Genomic DNA, 19,127 nt, shown 5'->3' with positions numbered 1-19,127 from the left:
CAGTGCCTGGCTTCAAAACTTCAAAGGACAGGTTGACTCTCCTATTTGAGGCTAATGCAGCTGGTGACTGCATTTAAGTTGAAGCCAATGCTTGTCTACCATTCTGAAAATTGTAGGGCCTTTAAGAATGATGCTAAATCTACTATGCCTATGCTCCATAAATGATACAACAAAGCCTGGATGACATCATATCTGTTTACAATACGGTTTACTGAATATTTTAAGGCCACTGTTGAGACCTAGTATCCTGGAAAAAGAGATTCCTTTTAAAATATTACTGTTCATTGACAATGTACCTGGTCACCTAAGATCTCCGATGGAGAGGTACAACAAGACTCATGCTGTTTTCATGCCTGCTAACACAACATCCATTCTGCAGCTCATGGATCAAGGAGTCATTTCGACTTTCAAGTCTTACTATTTAAGAAATACAATTTGTAAGGCTATAGCTGCCATAGATAGTGATTCCTCTTGTGGATCTGGGCAAACTCAATTGAAAGCCTCTGAAAGGATTCATCGTTCAAGATGCCATTAAGAAAACACTTGTGCTTCATGGGAAGATGTCTAAATAACATTAACAGGAGTTTGGAAGAAGTTGATTCCAACCCTCATGGATGAGTTTGAGGAGCTCAAGACTTCAGTGGAGGAAGTAACTGTAGATGTGGTAGACACAGCAAGAGAACTGGAATTAGAAGTGGAGACTGAAGATGTGACTGAATGGCTGCAATCTCATATTTAACCTCGAAAGGATGAGAAGTGGCTTCTTAAGGATGAGCAATGAAATTGGTTTCTTGAGATGAAATCTACTCCTGGTGAAGATGCTGTGAAGATGGCTGAAATGACAACAAAGGATCTATAATATTATATGAACTTAGTTGATAAGGCAGGGTTTAAGAGGACTGACTCCCATTTTTGAAAGAAGTTCTGCTGTGGGTAAAATGCTATCAAACAGCATTGCATGCTACAGAGAGATCGTTCATGGAAAAAAAGAGTCAACTGATGCAGCAAATTTCACTGATGTCTTAGTTGAAGAAACTGTCACAGCCACCCCAGCCTTCAGTGACAACCACCCTCATCAGTCAGCACCATCAATATGTCTTGCTGGTGGCAAGACACTCCACCAGCAAAAAAGATGAGGGATCAAATGATGGTTAGCATTTTTTAGCAATAAAGTTTTGTTTTGTTTGTTTTGTTTTTTTGCGGTACGCAGGCCTCTCAGTGTTGTGGCCTCTCCCATTGCGGAGCACAGGCTCTGGACGCGCAGGCTCAACGGCCATGGCTCACGGATCCAGCCGCTCCGCGGCATGTGGGATCTTCCCGGACCGGGGCACGAACCCGTGTCCCCTGCTTTGGCAGGTGGACTCTCAACCACTGCGCCACCAGGGAAGCCCAACAATAAAGTATTTTTTGATTAAGATATGCATTTTTTTTTTCAGACACAAAGACTATAGTATAGTGTAAACATAACTTTTGTATGCACCAGGAAACCAAAAAATTCCTGTGACTTGCTTTATCGTGATACTCACTTTATTTCAGTTGTCTGGAACCAAACCTGTGGTTTGATTTCTTTATACAAATCCCCTCTCCCCTGATATTCCCAGTCCTATACCCCAGTTTGTGCACATCCACTCTCTGCCCTTTCGCCCTTTCTCCAGTCCTTGGCTCATCTTCCCACCTGCAATTTCAAGGTTGTTTCCTGATGTCTTCTAAGGGACCTTGATCCAGCAATGACCTCCCCTCTCCCATGAGTGTAACCTCTCCCAGGTTACTGGATCCTTCCTGTCAATTCTTAATAAGCTCAAGCCTCTTCCACTTCAGTTTCTTAAAAAAACAAAACAAAAGGAAAAACCCTCAACAGACCCCTTGCTATACACTGGTGAGTAAAAAATTGGTTGCGGAAGAAAACAGATTACTATTAATATCGAAGTTTATGAGAATGGGTATAGAAAAGTGATTAAGGACAGTGATGCCTGATCAGACTGCATGTTAAAATACAACTCCACTATATACCAGCTGTGTGGCCTTGGGCAAGTTATTAATCGCTCTGTGCCTCACTTTCCCCATCTATAAAAAATGGGGATATAGTCAGCCTTCCGTATCTGTAGGTACTGCATCCGCAGAGTCAATCAACTGCAGATAGAAAAAATTCAGGAAAACATATTCCAGAAAGTTTCAAAAAGCAACTATTTAAATAGTATTTATATTTTATTAGGTATTATAAGTAATTTAGAGATGATTAAAAGTATATGGGAGGATGTGTGCATGTTATATGCAAATACTATGCCATTTTATGTAAGGAACTTGAGTATCTGTGGATTTTGGTACCTGAGGGAGGTCCTGAACCAATTCCCCACGGATACCAAGCAAAGACTGTATTAATATTACCTACCTCGTAAGGTTGTTACAAGGGATAAATAAGTTAATATTTATTAAACTGAATAGAACTGAATAAAATGAAATTACAGATGCTATCTAGGGAAATGATTCCCTGACTCTTCTGGCTATACCTTTACAGCTTGGAGAAATTATAAACTTTCAACCAGAGAGATGCTCTCTAAAAATGTTTTACTCATATAAAACTTAATTTGGCAAACATTTTTTTTAACTAAGAAATTACCTTTTATGGTGAGAAATCATGTCAAAGAGTGTGCAAAGCTCACTCAAATAAACTAACGTATGTTATTTCTGATGATAATTGAGTCCAAAGTAGCTGTACCTGCCAGGGGCTCTGTCTGGGCAGATGCTGTTACATGAACACATGAGGAAGGAAAAAAGGAAAAGAAGTACAGGGTAGGTGTATGTTAGCAAGATGCTGTCAGAATATGCCTGAATCTTTCTGGTACAGTAACAGGTGTCTGAAACATGCATCAGAGGCTTAATATTCTAGGTCACCTTCAGGCAGAAGCTGTTTCGAATAATATTAATGGGCTTTCTAAACACAGCTCAACATCAATGACTAATTGTTTTAAGTCTCTGTCAGAAAACGTACGCTTCCTGGTACTGAGGAAATACCATGTGCTTCATTTCTCCACACAGTGAACTAGAGGGGGTAATTTTCATGTGTTGACTCCTTTTGCATTTGACATCTCCAGGTACTGAATCTAAGATTCTGATCACTGGCACACAGTAAGAGTTGATGCTTTTTTGCTATTCTTAAAGTATCTTGAGAAGGACTCAATTTGAAAAACCAATTTCTATAGCATAGGATATTTCTGAGGCCCTATATTAGTTTCAGTGTTATCACTATCAATAATTTATAACAACTTATTATTAGGGCTATCAGTCTCTGAAGAGCTCTCTCTGGGCAATAAAATCCTGCTCAATGATGGAAATGTTCAGACAAATATTGAAGCCCTTGAGGAGGAACGTGGCTGAGGCCAACGCAGGAAGAGGGTGTTCACAGGGCAAACTCTGGGGCCAGATCACTGGCTTGCAACTCTGTGCTTTGCCTCTTGCCAGTTTGTAAACTTAGGCAAGTTCCCTAACCTTTCTGTGCCTTGCTTCCTCACCTATACAATCAGTGCTGATAATATATTTAAAGCATTTAGAACAGAGTCTGGCAGGTAATTAGTGCTCAATAAAATCCTGGCTGTTTGCTTCTTAGAGGAGGTAAGTTAAACGAAAAAGTCCTAGCCAGTTGTCTGCCTTGTGAGAGGAATAAACATCTATCTTTCCTAATCAAACTTCTACAGGGTTTGTACATGTTGGCCCCTCCACTTGTACCTGGACAAGGTAATTTCCTGTGATTAATGGTCAGGGCAACACCATAAAGATTACACTTAGATTGTATTTTATTTTCTGTAAATTACAGCACTAATGATTCTATTTAACAACAAACGCATTCCCTGAACTATACCATCTTTTGCCTAGTAAATTTTATGGTTTGGATTGGACTTTGAATGCTGAAAAAGAAATAAAAAAATCAAATTATCCATTCTCTTCAACAAATAAATTATAAGGAATTTAAGAGGGAGAGGGAAAGGGAAAATACAGCTGCAAAGTGACTGGCAAACTTATCAGCCATGCAATGGATGGACTTTATTTGGATCACGTAAATTCCAAATTTGGAATCTGTAAAACAATATACGTCAGTCAACAGCAGAACTCTGAATAGACTGGAAATGGATAACTGATGATGTTAAGGGAATATTTATTTTGTAGGTGGCAATTTCTTTAGAGCACCTTTTTTTTTTTGCAGTACTTAGGCCTCTCACTGTCGTGGCCTCTCCCATCGCGGAGCACAGGTTCCGGACGCGCAGGCTCAGCGGCCATGGCTCACGGGCCCAGCTGCTCCGCGGCATGTGGGATCTTCCCAAACCGGGGCACGAACCCGTGTCCCCTGCATTGGCAGGTGGACTCTCAACCACTGCGCCACCAGGGAAGCCCTTCTTTTTTTTTTAACAGATAGGTACACCCCGTAATATTTACATATGAAAATTTGATGTCTGGGATTTGCCTCCCATAAGCTGGGGGCAAAGAGGAGGACTAGAAAGGGATGTGGTTAAAACAAGATCAGCCCTGAGTCAATCACTCTTGTCACTGGTGGCAGGTCCACGAAGCTTCATGATACTATTTTACTTTTTTATACATCTGAAATTTTCTAAAATAAGAAGTTTAAAAAAGTAATACGAGTTGATTTTAAAATACCCCCACATCCCACACTGCATTCATTGTTGCACATAAGAAGAAACACAACAATGCCTCAAACATCGTATCTTGCATTTATAATACCTTTTTCTGTGAAGATGCGAATACTTTACACTCATCAGCTACGCCAGAAGCAGTGAGGGAAGCGAGACTTGTCACCAGTTTCAAGATGAAGGAAAAGACAGAGGTAGGTGAAAGGATCAGGGCAGCAGCAGTCAACTGCAGAGACAAGACTCAAGCCCAGTCCTCAGATCTGTGCATCCTAAGGCCTCTTCAAAAGGTAATGGTGACACCACCCTGTGCAGCGTGAATCCGAGCTACTCATAGCAAGGTTTTGAACACTCCCTAAAAGAATAATCGCTGTGCTATCTGAGGCCTCAGAGAGTCAAGAAAAGAAATCTCAGATGGTTCCAAACACCTAGTAAGCAGGTGTTTTCACTCTTACTCATTCTTTTGTCAATCACCTTTATAGTGATTATGAGTTTGGGAGGTGAGAGCCGATGGCCAAACTCAGTGAGTAGAAGCAGGGGAGAGAAATTCAGGCTTGATTTCTCCTAGGGTCATTCTGTATCAGGTGTGTGCGACAGAGGGAAAGGGAGATGGGAGGGAGCGGGGAAGCAAGAGGGGAGGGGGAGAGGGTGGAGGGGAAAAAACCAGGAGGGGAAAGAAGGGAGGGCAGAGGAGGGAGGCAGGCATGTAAGGCAGCCCAACCACATCCAGAGCAGGTAAAAGGCCCAGCTCCCGGCCTGAACCTAGGGACCACAAAAACAATATTTTAGGGTTTCTGTAGCCAGGTTATTTTCCTACTTTCACCAAGTAAGTAGGAATAAAAGAAAGGGAATTCTGTCGATCAAAACCTAAAAGAACATTTTAGAAAATCTGAAAATGTTTGTAACAAGACAAAACTGAAAGACCAGCTAATATTAATCCTACATAAATGCAATTTGAGTGGCAAAGGGGAATGTATATTCCTCAAAAACTTTAGCTGAACAGGAATGAGCAAAAGAGTGACCTCATTTCTCCCTGTTACAATCCATAACAAACAATAGCTTGTTAAATATTTTAGAGACCATACATTATACAATGTTATGAAGACTTTGGTTAAACTACACTACCTGGAAACCAAGCTTTCTAACACACACTTCAATATGTAAGCAGGCATTACCTCTAAATAATCTTTCACATGTCTAAAGCCAGTGCTAAGCTGTAACTTGAATCCTTTTCTCAGGCCTTTATCTTCCCTTTTTAGTGGTGTTGATTTGGGAAGGGGGAAGGGTTTTTTAACTCACTGATTCATTTTCTCCAACAGTATATAAAGTCGATTTTGAAACTGAATTACCATTGTTATTTCCACACCTCATAAACCCTGTCCTTGCTGCACAAAACCACCACCTTTAAATTCTATGAACACAGGACTTCCCTGGTGGCGCAGTGGTTAAGAATCCACCGGCCAAAGCAGGGCACATGGGTTCGAGCCCTGGTCCGGGAAGATCCCACATGCCGCAGAGCAACTAAGCCCGTGCTCCACAACTACTGAGCCTGCGCTCTGGAGCCCACGAACCACAACTACTGAGCCCACGTGCCACAACTACTGAAGCCTGAGCGCCTAGAGCTTGTGCTCTGCAACAAGAGAAGCCCGCGCACTGCAACGAAGAGTAGCCCCCGCTCGCTGCAACCAGAGAAAGCCCGCGCACAGCAACGAAGACCCAATGCAGCCAAAAATAAATAAAATTTTAAAAATTAAAAAATTCTATGGACATAGTCCACTGTCAAGAAATAGAAAGTATACTTTCTAGTAGGTAATGAATAACATATAAGTTAATTCACCAAAGATTTTATGGCTATAAATGCACTAAAAATAAACTTCACACATATTTCCTAGAAAAAGATTTTTTTTTTACCAGAAAATACTCCAAGATTATTTTATATTTACAAAACAATATATGTGGCTCATTGTTGCTTAAAATTGTCAACATTTATTTTAGTAAGTATTATTTCTTTAAAGTGTGGTACAATTGGGTCATTATGTGTAAGTTGTGGTACAATTTTAATTCCAAATTCAAATTTGAAAATTTTAATGTAAAAGATGGTGTGGATTGTGCTCAACTTTAAGACTTAAAAAATTTTAAACATAAAAGAAGTCTCAAAAAAAGTTGAGACCTTTGGATAACAACCAAAACGTCCATTGTAAGCTTCTCCTAAATTTTGAAAACTTGCCATAAGAGAACTACAACAGGTAAGACAGAGAAAGAAGAAAAATGAAGGTGAAAATTGTTTATTATTTCCCAGCTCTGAAACTCTCATGGGAAGGTTTCCAAGTATTTAGTTGTCTCTCAATATCATTTGATGCAGACAGGGTAAGAATAATATAATTGCTTACTGAAAATTTGAAAAATACAATGTATTGAACTTGATAAGCAAACAAACTTCAGATTTTAGAGATATTATGTCCTCCTTGCATTATCAATACAAAATAACTCCAATAACAGACCTGATATCAATGACATACTTTCATTTAATAATAATTATGGTTCCACAGCCCTTTTGAGTTTTTCAAAAAACGTTTGCATGCATCATTTCATCTAATTTTCGGGGAAACGCCCAGAAGTTAGGCAGCTTAGAAATTCACAGAGTTCTACAGATGAGAAAACAGGCTGATAGAGGAAAAATGTACAAGGTCATATATCTTGAAGCCTGCCAGTTGCAAACATCCACAATTCCAACATTAAGAAGTTCAAGTCATATCTCCACATGCAGTTACCTGATTGGTCGATTCTCTTTACTGTCAAAGAGTGAAAAGATGACCTCAAGCTCCTCTCCCAGGTTGGAACACATGAGGCTTTTCATCTGCACAAAGAGGTGATGACTGCTGGCCTGCACTGGGGTATCTTTCTTCCGATGTCGATGCTCCATCTGAATGACACCCCCCCAAAAAAACATGATCAGCATGGACCGAATTAAATAATGGAACCCAACAAGCTAGTTAGCTATGGTGTGATTATGATGTCCTGTGCTTTTTGTTGTTGTTGTTGTTGTGTATTTGGTATCTAGTTGGATGTTAAATTCCAAATTTTCTCCCAACCACTAAAATAAAAAACTGAAGTTTGCAGACCATCAAGGAACCCTGCTTTAAGATTTGTTTCTTAATCATTAATGTTAAAATGATATCAACTCACTGAGTAGATTCAGGCAGCGTGAAGTTCAAAGGATGCTATCGGTCACTCGTCAACTCCCAGGGTGAGAACAAATTATTAACCATCTTTTAAAAATCAGACTAAATTGTATCTAGCTGATCATTTCGCTGAACAACGTAGCTATGACTTCACATTTCTCATAATTAAAAATTCTTTTAAAGCATACTAAATTTCAAACTTGTGGTAGTTTTCAGAGGCGGGCAATATCAAATGATATTCAATCACTAGAGCAAGAAAATGTTTCTAACTTGCTGCGGAGATACAGGGAAGCAGACCTAAGAAAGCCAGTGAGGGGTCTAAAGGCAGGAACAGAGTCTGTGTCCATCTCTTATTTCCGTCCTTAATACAGCTAGCCTAGGCTATACTTGGGAGGTGGGACCGGAAGTAAGAGTTCCCACAAGTTGAGGAAGGAAAGGAATCACCCATGGTTCCAGGGGTGAGGAGAACATGAGAATGATCATTTAGTCAACATATACTTGTTACATATCTATTATGAGCCCAGCACTGGGAATGCAATGATGCGTAAACACAGAAACATCCTGCCTTCATAGAGCTTTTCTACTAGGGGGAGCAGACATCAACAAAATTTTCCCACAAACGGATAGAAAACTGCAGCTCTGATGAATGGAGAATTTGACTTGTGTCTGGGCAGTCAGAGAAGGTTTCTTGGGAAAATGACACTTTAGCTGAGAGCGAAAGAGTGAGCGGGAATTATGAACCATCTAGGACAGTACTTCTCAAACTACCTGCAGTGAAGGACCAGGTTGGTTTTTCTGCCTAACCTACAGCAGATTGATATTTTCATAAAATATCATAAAAATGCCATGGCAATGTCAAAATGTTATAAAGGTTTCTAAACGTTTACTCGCCATTTTTGTACTTGGGCCACTTACAAACAGTTCACGGTCCAGCTAGTTCTTGGACCACAGTGTGAGCAGAACTGACTCAGGGTAAGAGCACAGGGAAAACATACAGAAAGGCTGTGAATTAACAGAACAGGTGCTAAGAATGTGTAAGAGTATTGCTTTCATAACACAGACTACTAAAGAGGCTACTTGTTGTGGATCACTTGACAATTAAAAAAATATATTAATAGCTCAGGGATTAACTCCAAAGGAGTCATATCCTTTGTCGAGGTTAAGGTACAGAACTCTATGTCTACATCAGCCATCTTTTTATGTTTCTAAGTATAGTTCAGTAACTAATGACTAAGATTTGAATGCAAAGAAATGCCATGTACAATTATAGATGCAGCAGCATAAAATCACCAGAAGTTTTTCATGCTTTTATTTTTTAAATTGAACCACTTGAAAAGTAGACAGCTAAAAAAATGCAATTAACCAAGTGCATCTATAATTATTGTATACTCAGCAGGTACACTGGACACGCCTCTGTGAAAATGAAGAGTAAGTGCATTTTCTTTTAAAGTTGACCTCAGCATTGTGGTATGTGTTGGCCATAATTACTAGAAAAGGCTTTCTGCAGAGAAATATTCTAACTAGAAAAAAAGCATAATTCTTTTTTTTCTATGAGGGTTGCTCTATTTTGGGCTTTAAAAATCCTTTATAACAGGGCAAAGGAAACATAATGCATTCATAAAACTACATCTCTTTAACTTCTCAAGCTTTTTATTTTCTGAAGTTGCTAACTTATTTACTGATTTACTTAAAAGTTCAGGGTAACAATGCGCAAACTGCTATGGAGAAATGAATAACTACTAAAGGCTAGAGCTGAAAAAACAGATATAAAAACATTATGAATAGAACAGACCTCAAAGAGATGTCTGGTCTTTACTTCAAACAGTGCAAAGTTCCCAGCATCATTCATGACATTCACTAAAAACTGAGGAGAAAAATTAGCTCCCTTATTCCTGCAAAGAATCCAATCTATCTAGATCAGTGGTTCTCAACCTTGGCTGCACTTTAGAATCACCAAGAGAGCTTTTAAAAAATACTTATGCCCAGGTCCCATCCCAGAACAATTAAATTAGAATTTCTAGGGGATGGGGGTCTGGACAGTGGTAGTTTTAAAAGCTCCCCAGGTGATTCTAATGTGCAATGAGGGCTGAGAATCACTGATTGAAATCATGTGCAGAGAGATGCAAATCCTAGAAGAGTGAAAAACGTATTGTTGCATCCTTGTATAATTACTGCCTTGGTCTTTGCACGCATGCTAGTAATAAGCCCACTTAATTCTACCCTTTGTACGTGTGACATGGGCCCTCACAAATGGCGCTGAAATCTCCTCTCTTCCTCACCCACCATCCTTCCATGCCTGAGACAGATTTGAACTTACATAGGTTAAGGATGTCTTGTTTATCTTTTGGTAATTCACTACTTTTGGGAACTGCTAAAAAATCTCTCTGTGAATATATTATTGCAGTAGCAAAATTTAAAAGGTGTGTCCACACTTCAAGAACTATGATTTGGTAGTTATAACACATAGACAAAAATCCATCTCTGAAATAATTTATGGTTACAAAGGCACCTAGCAGTGACTCTACATGTGCTCACAGTTTAACTAGACTTTTGATTAGGAAAAGAAACAGATGCATTCCGAAGATTTATTAAAGTGATACAAATCATTAACCCTCACTAATGAATTAATTACTGGGTGAATGGTCCACACCAGTGTTCGCACCTTCAGCACTACTGACAATTTGGGCTGGTAATTTCTCTGTCGTGGGGCTGTCCTGGGCTTAGTAGGATGTTTAACGTCTTTTTCTGGCATCTACTCTCCAGATACCAGTAGTACCTCTCCCCACTCCCCACCATCCCCAATTGTGACAACCAAAAATGTCTCCGGACATTGCCAAATGTACCCTGTTCTCTGTTGGAGAACCACTGGCCTACCCACTAAGTATCACAAAGCAAGCAGCTAACCTGATCTTATTAAAACCAAGAAAGGTTCCTAAAAAGATACTGCTCATGCCCAAACAACCAGAGAACCCAGCCAATAAAGTCCTCTTTACTACAGAAGGATTGAGCTCTGGTTGTTGGCAGTAAACCGTATGTTCCAACGGGACGTATGTCAACACGGTGAGGTTTAGCGCATTTTACTGCTTAGATGAACAAAATCAGGTGAGAAAGATCTGCTAACAGGACTATCAAAAACCCAAAACAAGACATTTTTTTCCTAATGATGCAGTAGGGAGTGTGTAAGATGCAAACACCTGTGTTTCAAATATCACGGGGAGAAGACATAGTAAAGAAAGAGAAGTGGCAACAATTAATCCAGCATCCTGTGTTGGGGCATTTTACCTCCATGCCATGATCCTTGATCTAGGAGTGACAATAAATCACCACCCCACTCCCACCTTCGCCATAAGGGATTGGTGGTGGTGCCTGCCAACTCCCCCGGCAAAGTCAATACAATCAGTCACGTTTAGGTTGCATAGAGAAAAGGGCCAGTGCTACAGAGAACCTGATTACGCTGGGCCAGGACATAAATAGGAACTTGAAGCTGCCTTAAAGAAAAAACATGTCCTTCTGAAGCTTATAATCATTTGGGGTTCTCTTGGGCTATTGTCTTTGCTTTAGAAGCAGTAAAATGCAATCACTATGGAGGAGAAATTACAATTTCATGTAAAATTACAATGTTTTATTTTCCTCATCTGTCAAATGAAGACTGTGGACTAGGTTCTGAGCTATAAAATATGAAAAACCCCCTCCAATGGCAGTCATTGCTAATCGATCACAGCCTGGAAGAGACCCCAGAATCTTATCAATATAACACTCCCAACAGCCACAACTAACAAATCGGAATGTTCAAAGAGATGAAATAAATTTCCCATCCTATATATGACTTTAAGTAAAAAGAAGAGAGATAAAATCACATGCATACAAAATCAAACTTGGGAAAATAAAACATATTTGTGACAGACACTGTTAGTTGCTTCTCAAATATTTGACATCCCTAGCTAAATATGGCCAATGAAATGTGAGTGCAAGTATTGTGTGGTAGTTCCAGGAAGGCTCATTAAAATAGTTGAGTCAACTGAGAGAAATCTTTCTCCTTCTTAAAGCTGGAGAGCAAGGTCATGGCTAGAGTTCTTGCAGCTATGGTGTACTTTGAAGTATCCTTGATGATGGAGCCTTTTTTGCTCTGACACCATGAAACCACAAACAAGCCCAGGACTTCCTGCCTCTGGGCTTGCATACTGTAAAGGAGAAATAATTTCCATCATGTCTAAGCTTCTATTATTTACTTATTTCATTGAACACAGCCAAATCTAATCTTAAGATTTAGCACATAAGGCTGCCATTATTCTTGCCATCTTACCTCCTTAATGAGGATGAAATAAAGATGACAAAGGAATGAAAACTGACTGAATGCTTAGGTGCTTTGCAAACACTGTCTGTCAAGGAAAGGCATTTTACATGCATTTCTTATTTAACCTTCCTAACAAACATGGTTAGAATTATTTTTCCATTTAATAGACTAAGAAACTGAAGCTCTGAAAGATTTAGCAGTAAGTCCAAGATCAGAGAGCTGGTGGAAGGAAGAGATGAAATTTAAACCTAGTGTTTTGGATCTATGCCCATAGTCTTCTCATAATACCGTAGTAACATCAAAATCATTAAGTGATTGCTTATTAAGTGCAAATCACTGAACGAGATTATGTTGGACATAACAGAGGAAGTATCAATATAGGACACGGTGCCCACTCTGAAGAAACTTCAAATTGAGTGAGAGATTAAAACAAAAGTGAGAGACAAAATCTGATGCCCAACAGTTAAATAAACTATAATAAAAATGTCCCATTAGAGGATGTTGCTGACAAATCAATTCTAGAGATTTTGTTTGTTACATAAGCTAAGAGTTAGTGGTGACTTTTACTGCGAATATTCTCCTTGTGTGCCCTTCCTCCATCTCTGCCCTCCTCCCTCCAACCAACCTTCAACTGTGTTTTTGCTCTGGGCCTGATACCCTGCTTAGCACTGATGCCACAGAGGGGTGCGGCATGAAACATCACCCTCAAGAAGCTCAACGTAAAGCAAAGGAAATTCTCCACAGAAACGGAATTTATTCCAACGGAAATAATGAGCTGTAGATAATCTGAACAGATTGATGATGAAGGGGAAAACTGAAAGTGTTATTAAGAACTGCTTTCTCAAATCAGACATACGCCTGATGGGTTTACTGATGATTTTTTCCACCACGTTTTTCAGATAATTTCAGGTGAAGAATAATCTGCAATTCTATGAAGAATACTCTAAGCTTGGGAAGCTATCCCCAGAGAGGTAGGATGTTCCAAAAAGGAGTCAGCTATTTTCCACAGTCACTCCTCCTTGGAACGTGGGGTAAGATGCAGTGGTAACTAGAGCAAAGCAAAGAAACGCCTGGGATACTGGCTTCTTTGATTTGAGGTTTTAAAATAGCTCAGTGAGTATCTAGAGATTAGGTAAAACTTTATACAAATATTAAGAATACGAGGCTACAGGGGCTTCCCTGGTGGCGCAGTGGTTGAGAGTCCGCCTGCCGATGCAGGGGACACGGGTTTGTGCTCCGGTCTGGGAAGATCCCACATGCCGCAGAGCGGCTGGGTCCGTGAGCCATGGCCACTGAGCCTGCGCGTCCGGAGCCTGTGCTCCGCAACAGGAGAGGCCACAACGAGAGGCCTGTGTACCGCAAAGAAAAATAAAGAATACGAGGCTAGGGACTTCCCTGGTGGGGCAGTGGTTGAGAATCCGCCTGCCAATGCAGGGGACACAGGTTCAAGCCCTGGTTCGGGAAGATCCCACATGCTGCGGAGCTACTAAGCCCATGCACCACAACTACCGAGCCTGCACTCTAGAGGTTCGGGATGATCCCACATGCTGCGGAGCTACTAAGCCTGTGTTCCACAACTACCGAGCCTGCATTCTAGAGCCTGTGAGTCACAACTACTGAGCCCACGTGTTGCAACTACTGAAGCCCATGTGCCTAGAGCCCGTGCTCTGCAACAAGAGCACCGCAACGAGAAGCCCACACACCGCAACGAAGAGTAGCCCCCGCTCACCGCAACTAGAGAAAGCCCGCGCACAGAAACGAAAAACCAACGCAGCCAAAAAAAAAAAACAAGGCAGATGGGACCAGATTTGGGGAACCTAGATGCCAAGTAAGTAACTGAACTTCAACCTACCATGTAACTAGACAAAAAACTCAAGTCATGGGTGAGGCCACAATGGGCAAGATGACCAAATATCTCAGGATTATTAACAAGTTTCAGCACTTAGGGATGGCTTGGGGTTTGGGAGAGGTGGGGGATAAGTCTAGCATTTGGAGACCAAGGAAGGGATACTTTCAGGAGTCTGTGCATACAGTGATAGCAGGGCAGGGAGGGGAGCTAACATATTGGTGAGCACTAACTGGAAACCATTAGTCACAACAATATCCTGAAACAGAACAGATAAATATGTATGACTTGTAACCATTCCACTAGACTAGGCAAAATACAAAGATTTCACTAGACTAGGCAAAGTACAAAGATTTACAAAATAAAACTTAAAACTTCTTTGTCTTTACTTCCTAGTGCCTGGGCATTGAGGGCTCAGTAGGAACGTCAGGGCATTCTGAGGTGGGTAAATTATCTCAGTTTTGTACTTGAGGCATGGTCACCTCAGCTCTCAATTCTCTTTACTTGCTCCAAATTAAACCGGGAACATCCTGTTCTTACAAAATCAAGCAAGTATGAAGAGTGTCATGGAAACCACAAAATTAGCAGTGAGGCTGTGAGCCAAGGATTCCTATACCTACCAATCGGTAGAGCTCAGTAATGCTGATGTCCTCTGGATCCACCATCGCGTACTCTTTCCTAGGCACCAGGTCCAGTCCCAGTTGTCTAGAAAACAGATTGCAAACATTTGGCGGAAGAGTTACCTTGATAGGATATATTAAAAATAATTATCTTTGGGTTTCCCTGGTGGCACAGTGGTTGAAAGTCCACCTGCCAATGCAGGGGACACGGGTTCATGCCCCGGTCCAGGAAGATCCCACATGCCACGGAGCGGCTGGGCCTGTGAGCCATGGCCACTGAGCCTGCGCGTCCAGAGCCTGTGCTCCGCAACGGGAGAGGCCACAACAGTGAGAGGCCCGCGTACCCTCCCCAAAAAATAAAATAAAATAAATTAAAAAAATAATTATCTTTACTGTATCACCCTAACATTCGATATATCTCTCACCCATATTCTCTCACCCATGCTTCTCTCACCCATATTTTTTACCTTATATTAACCTCTCACTGTGATTGGAGTAAGTGACTAGGCTGAACACTGGTCATAACTTGAGAAACAGAAGATGACAAAGGCAAGTAAATGGGGTCGGGTGGGAATCGGCTGGCACTCTTGGTGGAGCACTCCTGCTACTGGGGGCCTCGGTACTCTGTGGTGGGGAACTTTTAGCACCCTACAAGCTATTACCACAGAAACCCATCCTCCTTGTACTGGGGTGGAAACTAGAGAGAGACATAATTTTGTTCTAGAAACAGAGTTGAGGAGAGGGAAATGTAGCCTTTAGGATTTGACCTGGCACCAAAATTCCTAGTTATATCCAGAGCTAACACATTAATAATGGGAATCTCTGGCAACACGTGCATGGTCCTTATTCATAGCAAGTTCTGGGGTCAGTCATTAGGAGAAACTCAGTAAAGGCAGGGGACAGAAATTAGGACAGCATAGGTCTACGCCTGGGGTAGCAAAAATGGCCTAATCTCTTACGTCAGGTTTCATTGTGACTGATACGTGAATTACTATGCTAAGAAATATTCTAACGTTATATCCAGCCTCAGTGGGACCAAGTATGGTATCAGATTTGTGATGTCTTACCATGGACAGAGAAAAATAATTATAATCTTGCCAGTTTCCCTCTAGTGACCTTGATAACATACTCCTCTCCAGGCATCCACCTTACTACACTGATGTCAAGGCTGTATAATTCTACTCATCTCCGTAACCATCACAACTATCCCAAAGGCTTCATGATGTCTCTCTACGAGACTCCCCTCAATTATCCCACTCCGGGTCTCACACTTAATTCTCTGAGGATATTTTGCTCTACATCCCTTCCACATCATTACTCTCTCTAATACGGAAGCCTTCCTGCATGGCATTTCCAATTATACAACCAAAGCCTTCTCACTTTTGTATTTTAAAAACATCCTAAAATAGATGGAGAGATATACCATGTTCTTGGATTGGAAGAATCAACATTGTGAAAATGACTCTACTACCCAAAGCAATCTATAGATTCAATGCAATCCCTATCAAACTACCACTGGCATTTTTCACAGAACTAGAACAAAAAAGTTTGCAATTTGTATGGAAAAACAAAAGACCCCGAATAGCCAAAGCAATCTTGAGGACGAAAAAAGGAGCTGGAGGAATCAGGCTCCCTGACTTCAGACTCTACTACAAAGCTACAGTAATCAAGACAGTATGGTACTGGCACAAAAACAGAAAGAGAGATCAATGGAACAGGATAGAAAGCCCAGAGATAAACCCACGCACATATGGACATGTTATCTTTGATAAAGGTGGCAGGAATGTACAGTGGAGAAAGGACAGCCTCTTCAATAAGTGGTGCTGGGAAAACTGGACAGATACATGTAAAAGTATGAGATTAGATCACTCCCTAACACCATACACAAAAATAAGCTCAAAATGGATTAAAGACCTAAATGTAAGGCCAGAAACTATCAAACTCTTAGAGGAAAACATAGGCAGAACACTCTATGACATAAATCACAGCAAGATCCTTTCTGACCCACCTCCTAGAGTAATGGAAATAAAAACAAAAATAAACAAATGGGACCTAATGAAACTGCAAAGCTTTTGCACAGCAAAGGAAACCATAAACAAGACCAAAAGACAACCCTCAGAATGGGAGAAAATATTTGCAAATGAAGCAACTGATGAAGGATTAATGTCCAAAATTTACAAGCAGCTCATGCAGCTCAATAACAAAAACACAAACAACCCAATCCAAAAATGGGCAGAAGACCTAAATAGACATTTCTCCAAAGAAGATATACAGACTGCCAACAAACACATGAAAGAATGCTCAACATCATTAATCATTAGAGAAATGCAAATCAAAACTACAATGAGATATCATCTCACACCGGTCAGAATGGCCATCATCAAAAAATCTAGAAACAATAAATGCTGGAGAGGGTGTGGAGAAAAGGGAACACTCTTGCACTGCTGGTGGGAATGTGAATTGGTTCAGCCACTATGGAGAACAGTATGGAGGTTCCTTAAAAAACTACAAATAGAACTACCATATGACCCAGCAATCTCACTACTGGGCATATACCCTGAGAAAACCATAATTCAAAAAGAGCCATGTACCAAAATGTTCATTGCAGCTCTATTTACAATAGCCAGGAGATGGAAACAACCTAAGTGTCCATCATCGGATGAATGGATAAAGAAGATGTGGCACATACATACAATGGAATATTACTCAGCCATACAAAGAAACGAAATTGAGCTATTTGTAATGAGGTGGGTGGACCCAGAGTCTGTCATACAGAGTGAAGTAAGTCAGAAAGAAAAAGACAAATACTGTATGCTAACACATATTTATGGAATTTAAGAAAAAAAAAATGTCATGAAGAACCTAGGGGTAAGACAGGAATAAAGACACAGACCTACTGGAGAACGGACTTGAGGATATGGGGAGGGGGAAGGGTGAGCTGTGACAGGGCGAGAGAGAGTCATGGACATATACACACTAACAAACGTAAGGTAGATAGCTAGCGGGAAGCAGCCGCATGGCACAGGGATATCGGCTCGGTGCTTCGTGACCGCCTGGAGGGGTGGGATAGGGAGGGTGGGAGGGAGGGAGACGCAAGATGGAAGAGATATGGGAACATATGTATATGTATAACTGATTCACTTTGTTATAAAGCAGAAACTAACACACCACTGTAAATTATACCCCAATAAAGATGTTAAAAAAAAAAAATCCTAAAATTCTGTGACCTCCCCAAAACCTCATTAGAGGTTTCATAAGTAAAAACCTCTTATTAATTCAGCACATACTTCAAGCCAGGTACTTCCCCAGCCACCCTGAGGGATTGTTGGTTTTAAGATTACAAGACTGTGGCCCTCTTGACGGTAGGACTTGGCTTTTAGATACTAAAACAGTTTCTCACTTTTCTTCACTTATGTTTCTCTTTAACAAACTTAAAAATCACACTCCCATTCTCTAATTTTTGTTGAACTTTCAAAGCACAAACTCGGTAATTCATTTTCAAAATGCCCATGTCTCCCTGTTAGTTTCTGAACTGTGTCCTCCCAAAATTTGTATGTTGAAGCCTTAACCCCAATATGACTATATTTGAAAAGAGGGACTATAAGGAGATAATATACGTTAAGTGAGGTCATTTGAGTGAGGCCCTAATCCAACAGGACTGGTGTCCTTAGAAGAAGAAGAGACTTCAGAGATTGTCCTTGTATGGACACAGTAAGAAGGCAGCCATCTGCAAGTCAGCAACAGAGTACTCACCAGAAACTGAATTTGCTGGTACCTTGCTCACGGACTAGTAGCCTCCAGAATTATGAGAAAATAAATGTCTGTTGTTTAAGCCACCCAGTCTGTGGTATTTTGTTATGGCAGCCTGAGCAGACTAATAAATCCCCCTTGCTATACCTCATCAGGGGATTCTGATAGGGTCTGTTCCCCATTCTCCATCCCGTCCCAAGAGAGGACCACTGCACTACAACGTAAGATATCAGAAGACACCAGGTGAGTATTGCTGAGGAAAGATTATCTAGCAAAGGAAAGAGGATATAGGCATACCTTGTTTTTACTGCACTTTGCAGATATTACTTTTTTTTACAAGTTGAAGGTTTGTGGCAACCCTGTGTCAAGCACGCCTGTTTGCGCCATTTTTCCAATAGCATTTGTTCACCTCATGTCTCTGTGTCACATTTTGGTGACTCTCAAAATATTTTAAACTTTTTCATTATTACATTTGTTATGGGGATCTCTGATCCATGATCTTTGATGTCACTATCTTAATTGTTTTGACATTTTTTAGCAATAGAGTATTTTTAAATTAAGATATGTATATTTTTAATACATATTGCCATTGCACATTAATAGACTATAGTACAGTGTAAACATGACTTTTACATGCACTGGGGAATCAAAAAATTTTGTGACTTGCTTTATTGCAATATCCGCTTTATTGCGGCGGTCTGGAGCCGAACCTGCTTTATCGCGGCGGTCTGGAGCCGAACCTGCTTTATCACGGCGGTCTGGAGCCGAACCTGCTTTATCGCGGCGGTCTGGAGCCGA

At 40.7% G+C, this 19,127-nt stretch overlaps 1 protein-coding gene across 1 annotated transcript in view; it reads right to left on the bottom strand.

The window, feature by feature from the left end:
• Positions 1-19,127, bottom strand: part of DOCK4 (dedicator of cytokinesis 4) — a 480,421-nt gene that overhangs the window by 239,106 nt on the left and 222,188 nt on the right. The window contains exons 7-8 of the mRNA XM_027102161.1: positions 14,580-14,664; positions 7,409-7,560 (exon numbers count right to left, since the gene is read on the bottom strand). Of these exons, the coding sequence (XP_026957962.1) occupies positions 7,409-7,560; positions 14,580-14,664 (237 nt within the window). The remainder of the gene's footprint in view (positions 1-7,408; positions 7,561-14,579; positions 14,665-19,127) is intronic.

The sequence above is a fragment of the Aethalodelphis obliquidens genome, unplaced genomic scaffold, assembly GCF_003676395.1.
Source record: "Aethalodelphis obliquidens isolate GAN/ISIS:26980383/991018 unplaced genomic scaffold, ASM367639v1 scaffold5, whole genome shotgun sequence".
NCBI classification, from domain to species: Eukaryota; Metazoa; Chordata; class Mammalia; order Artiodactyla; family Delphinidae; genus Aethalodelphis; species Aethalodelphis obliquidens.
This window is presented reverse-complemented; position numbering and strand designations above follow the sequence as displayed.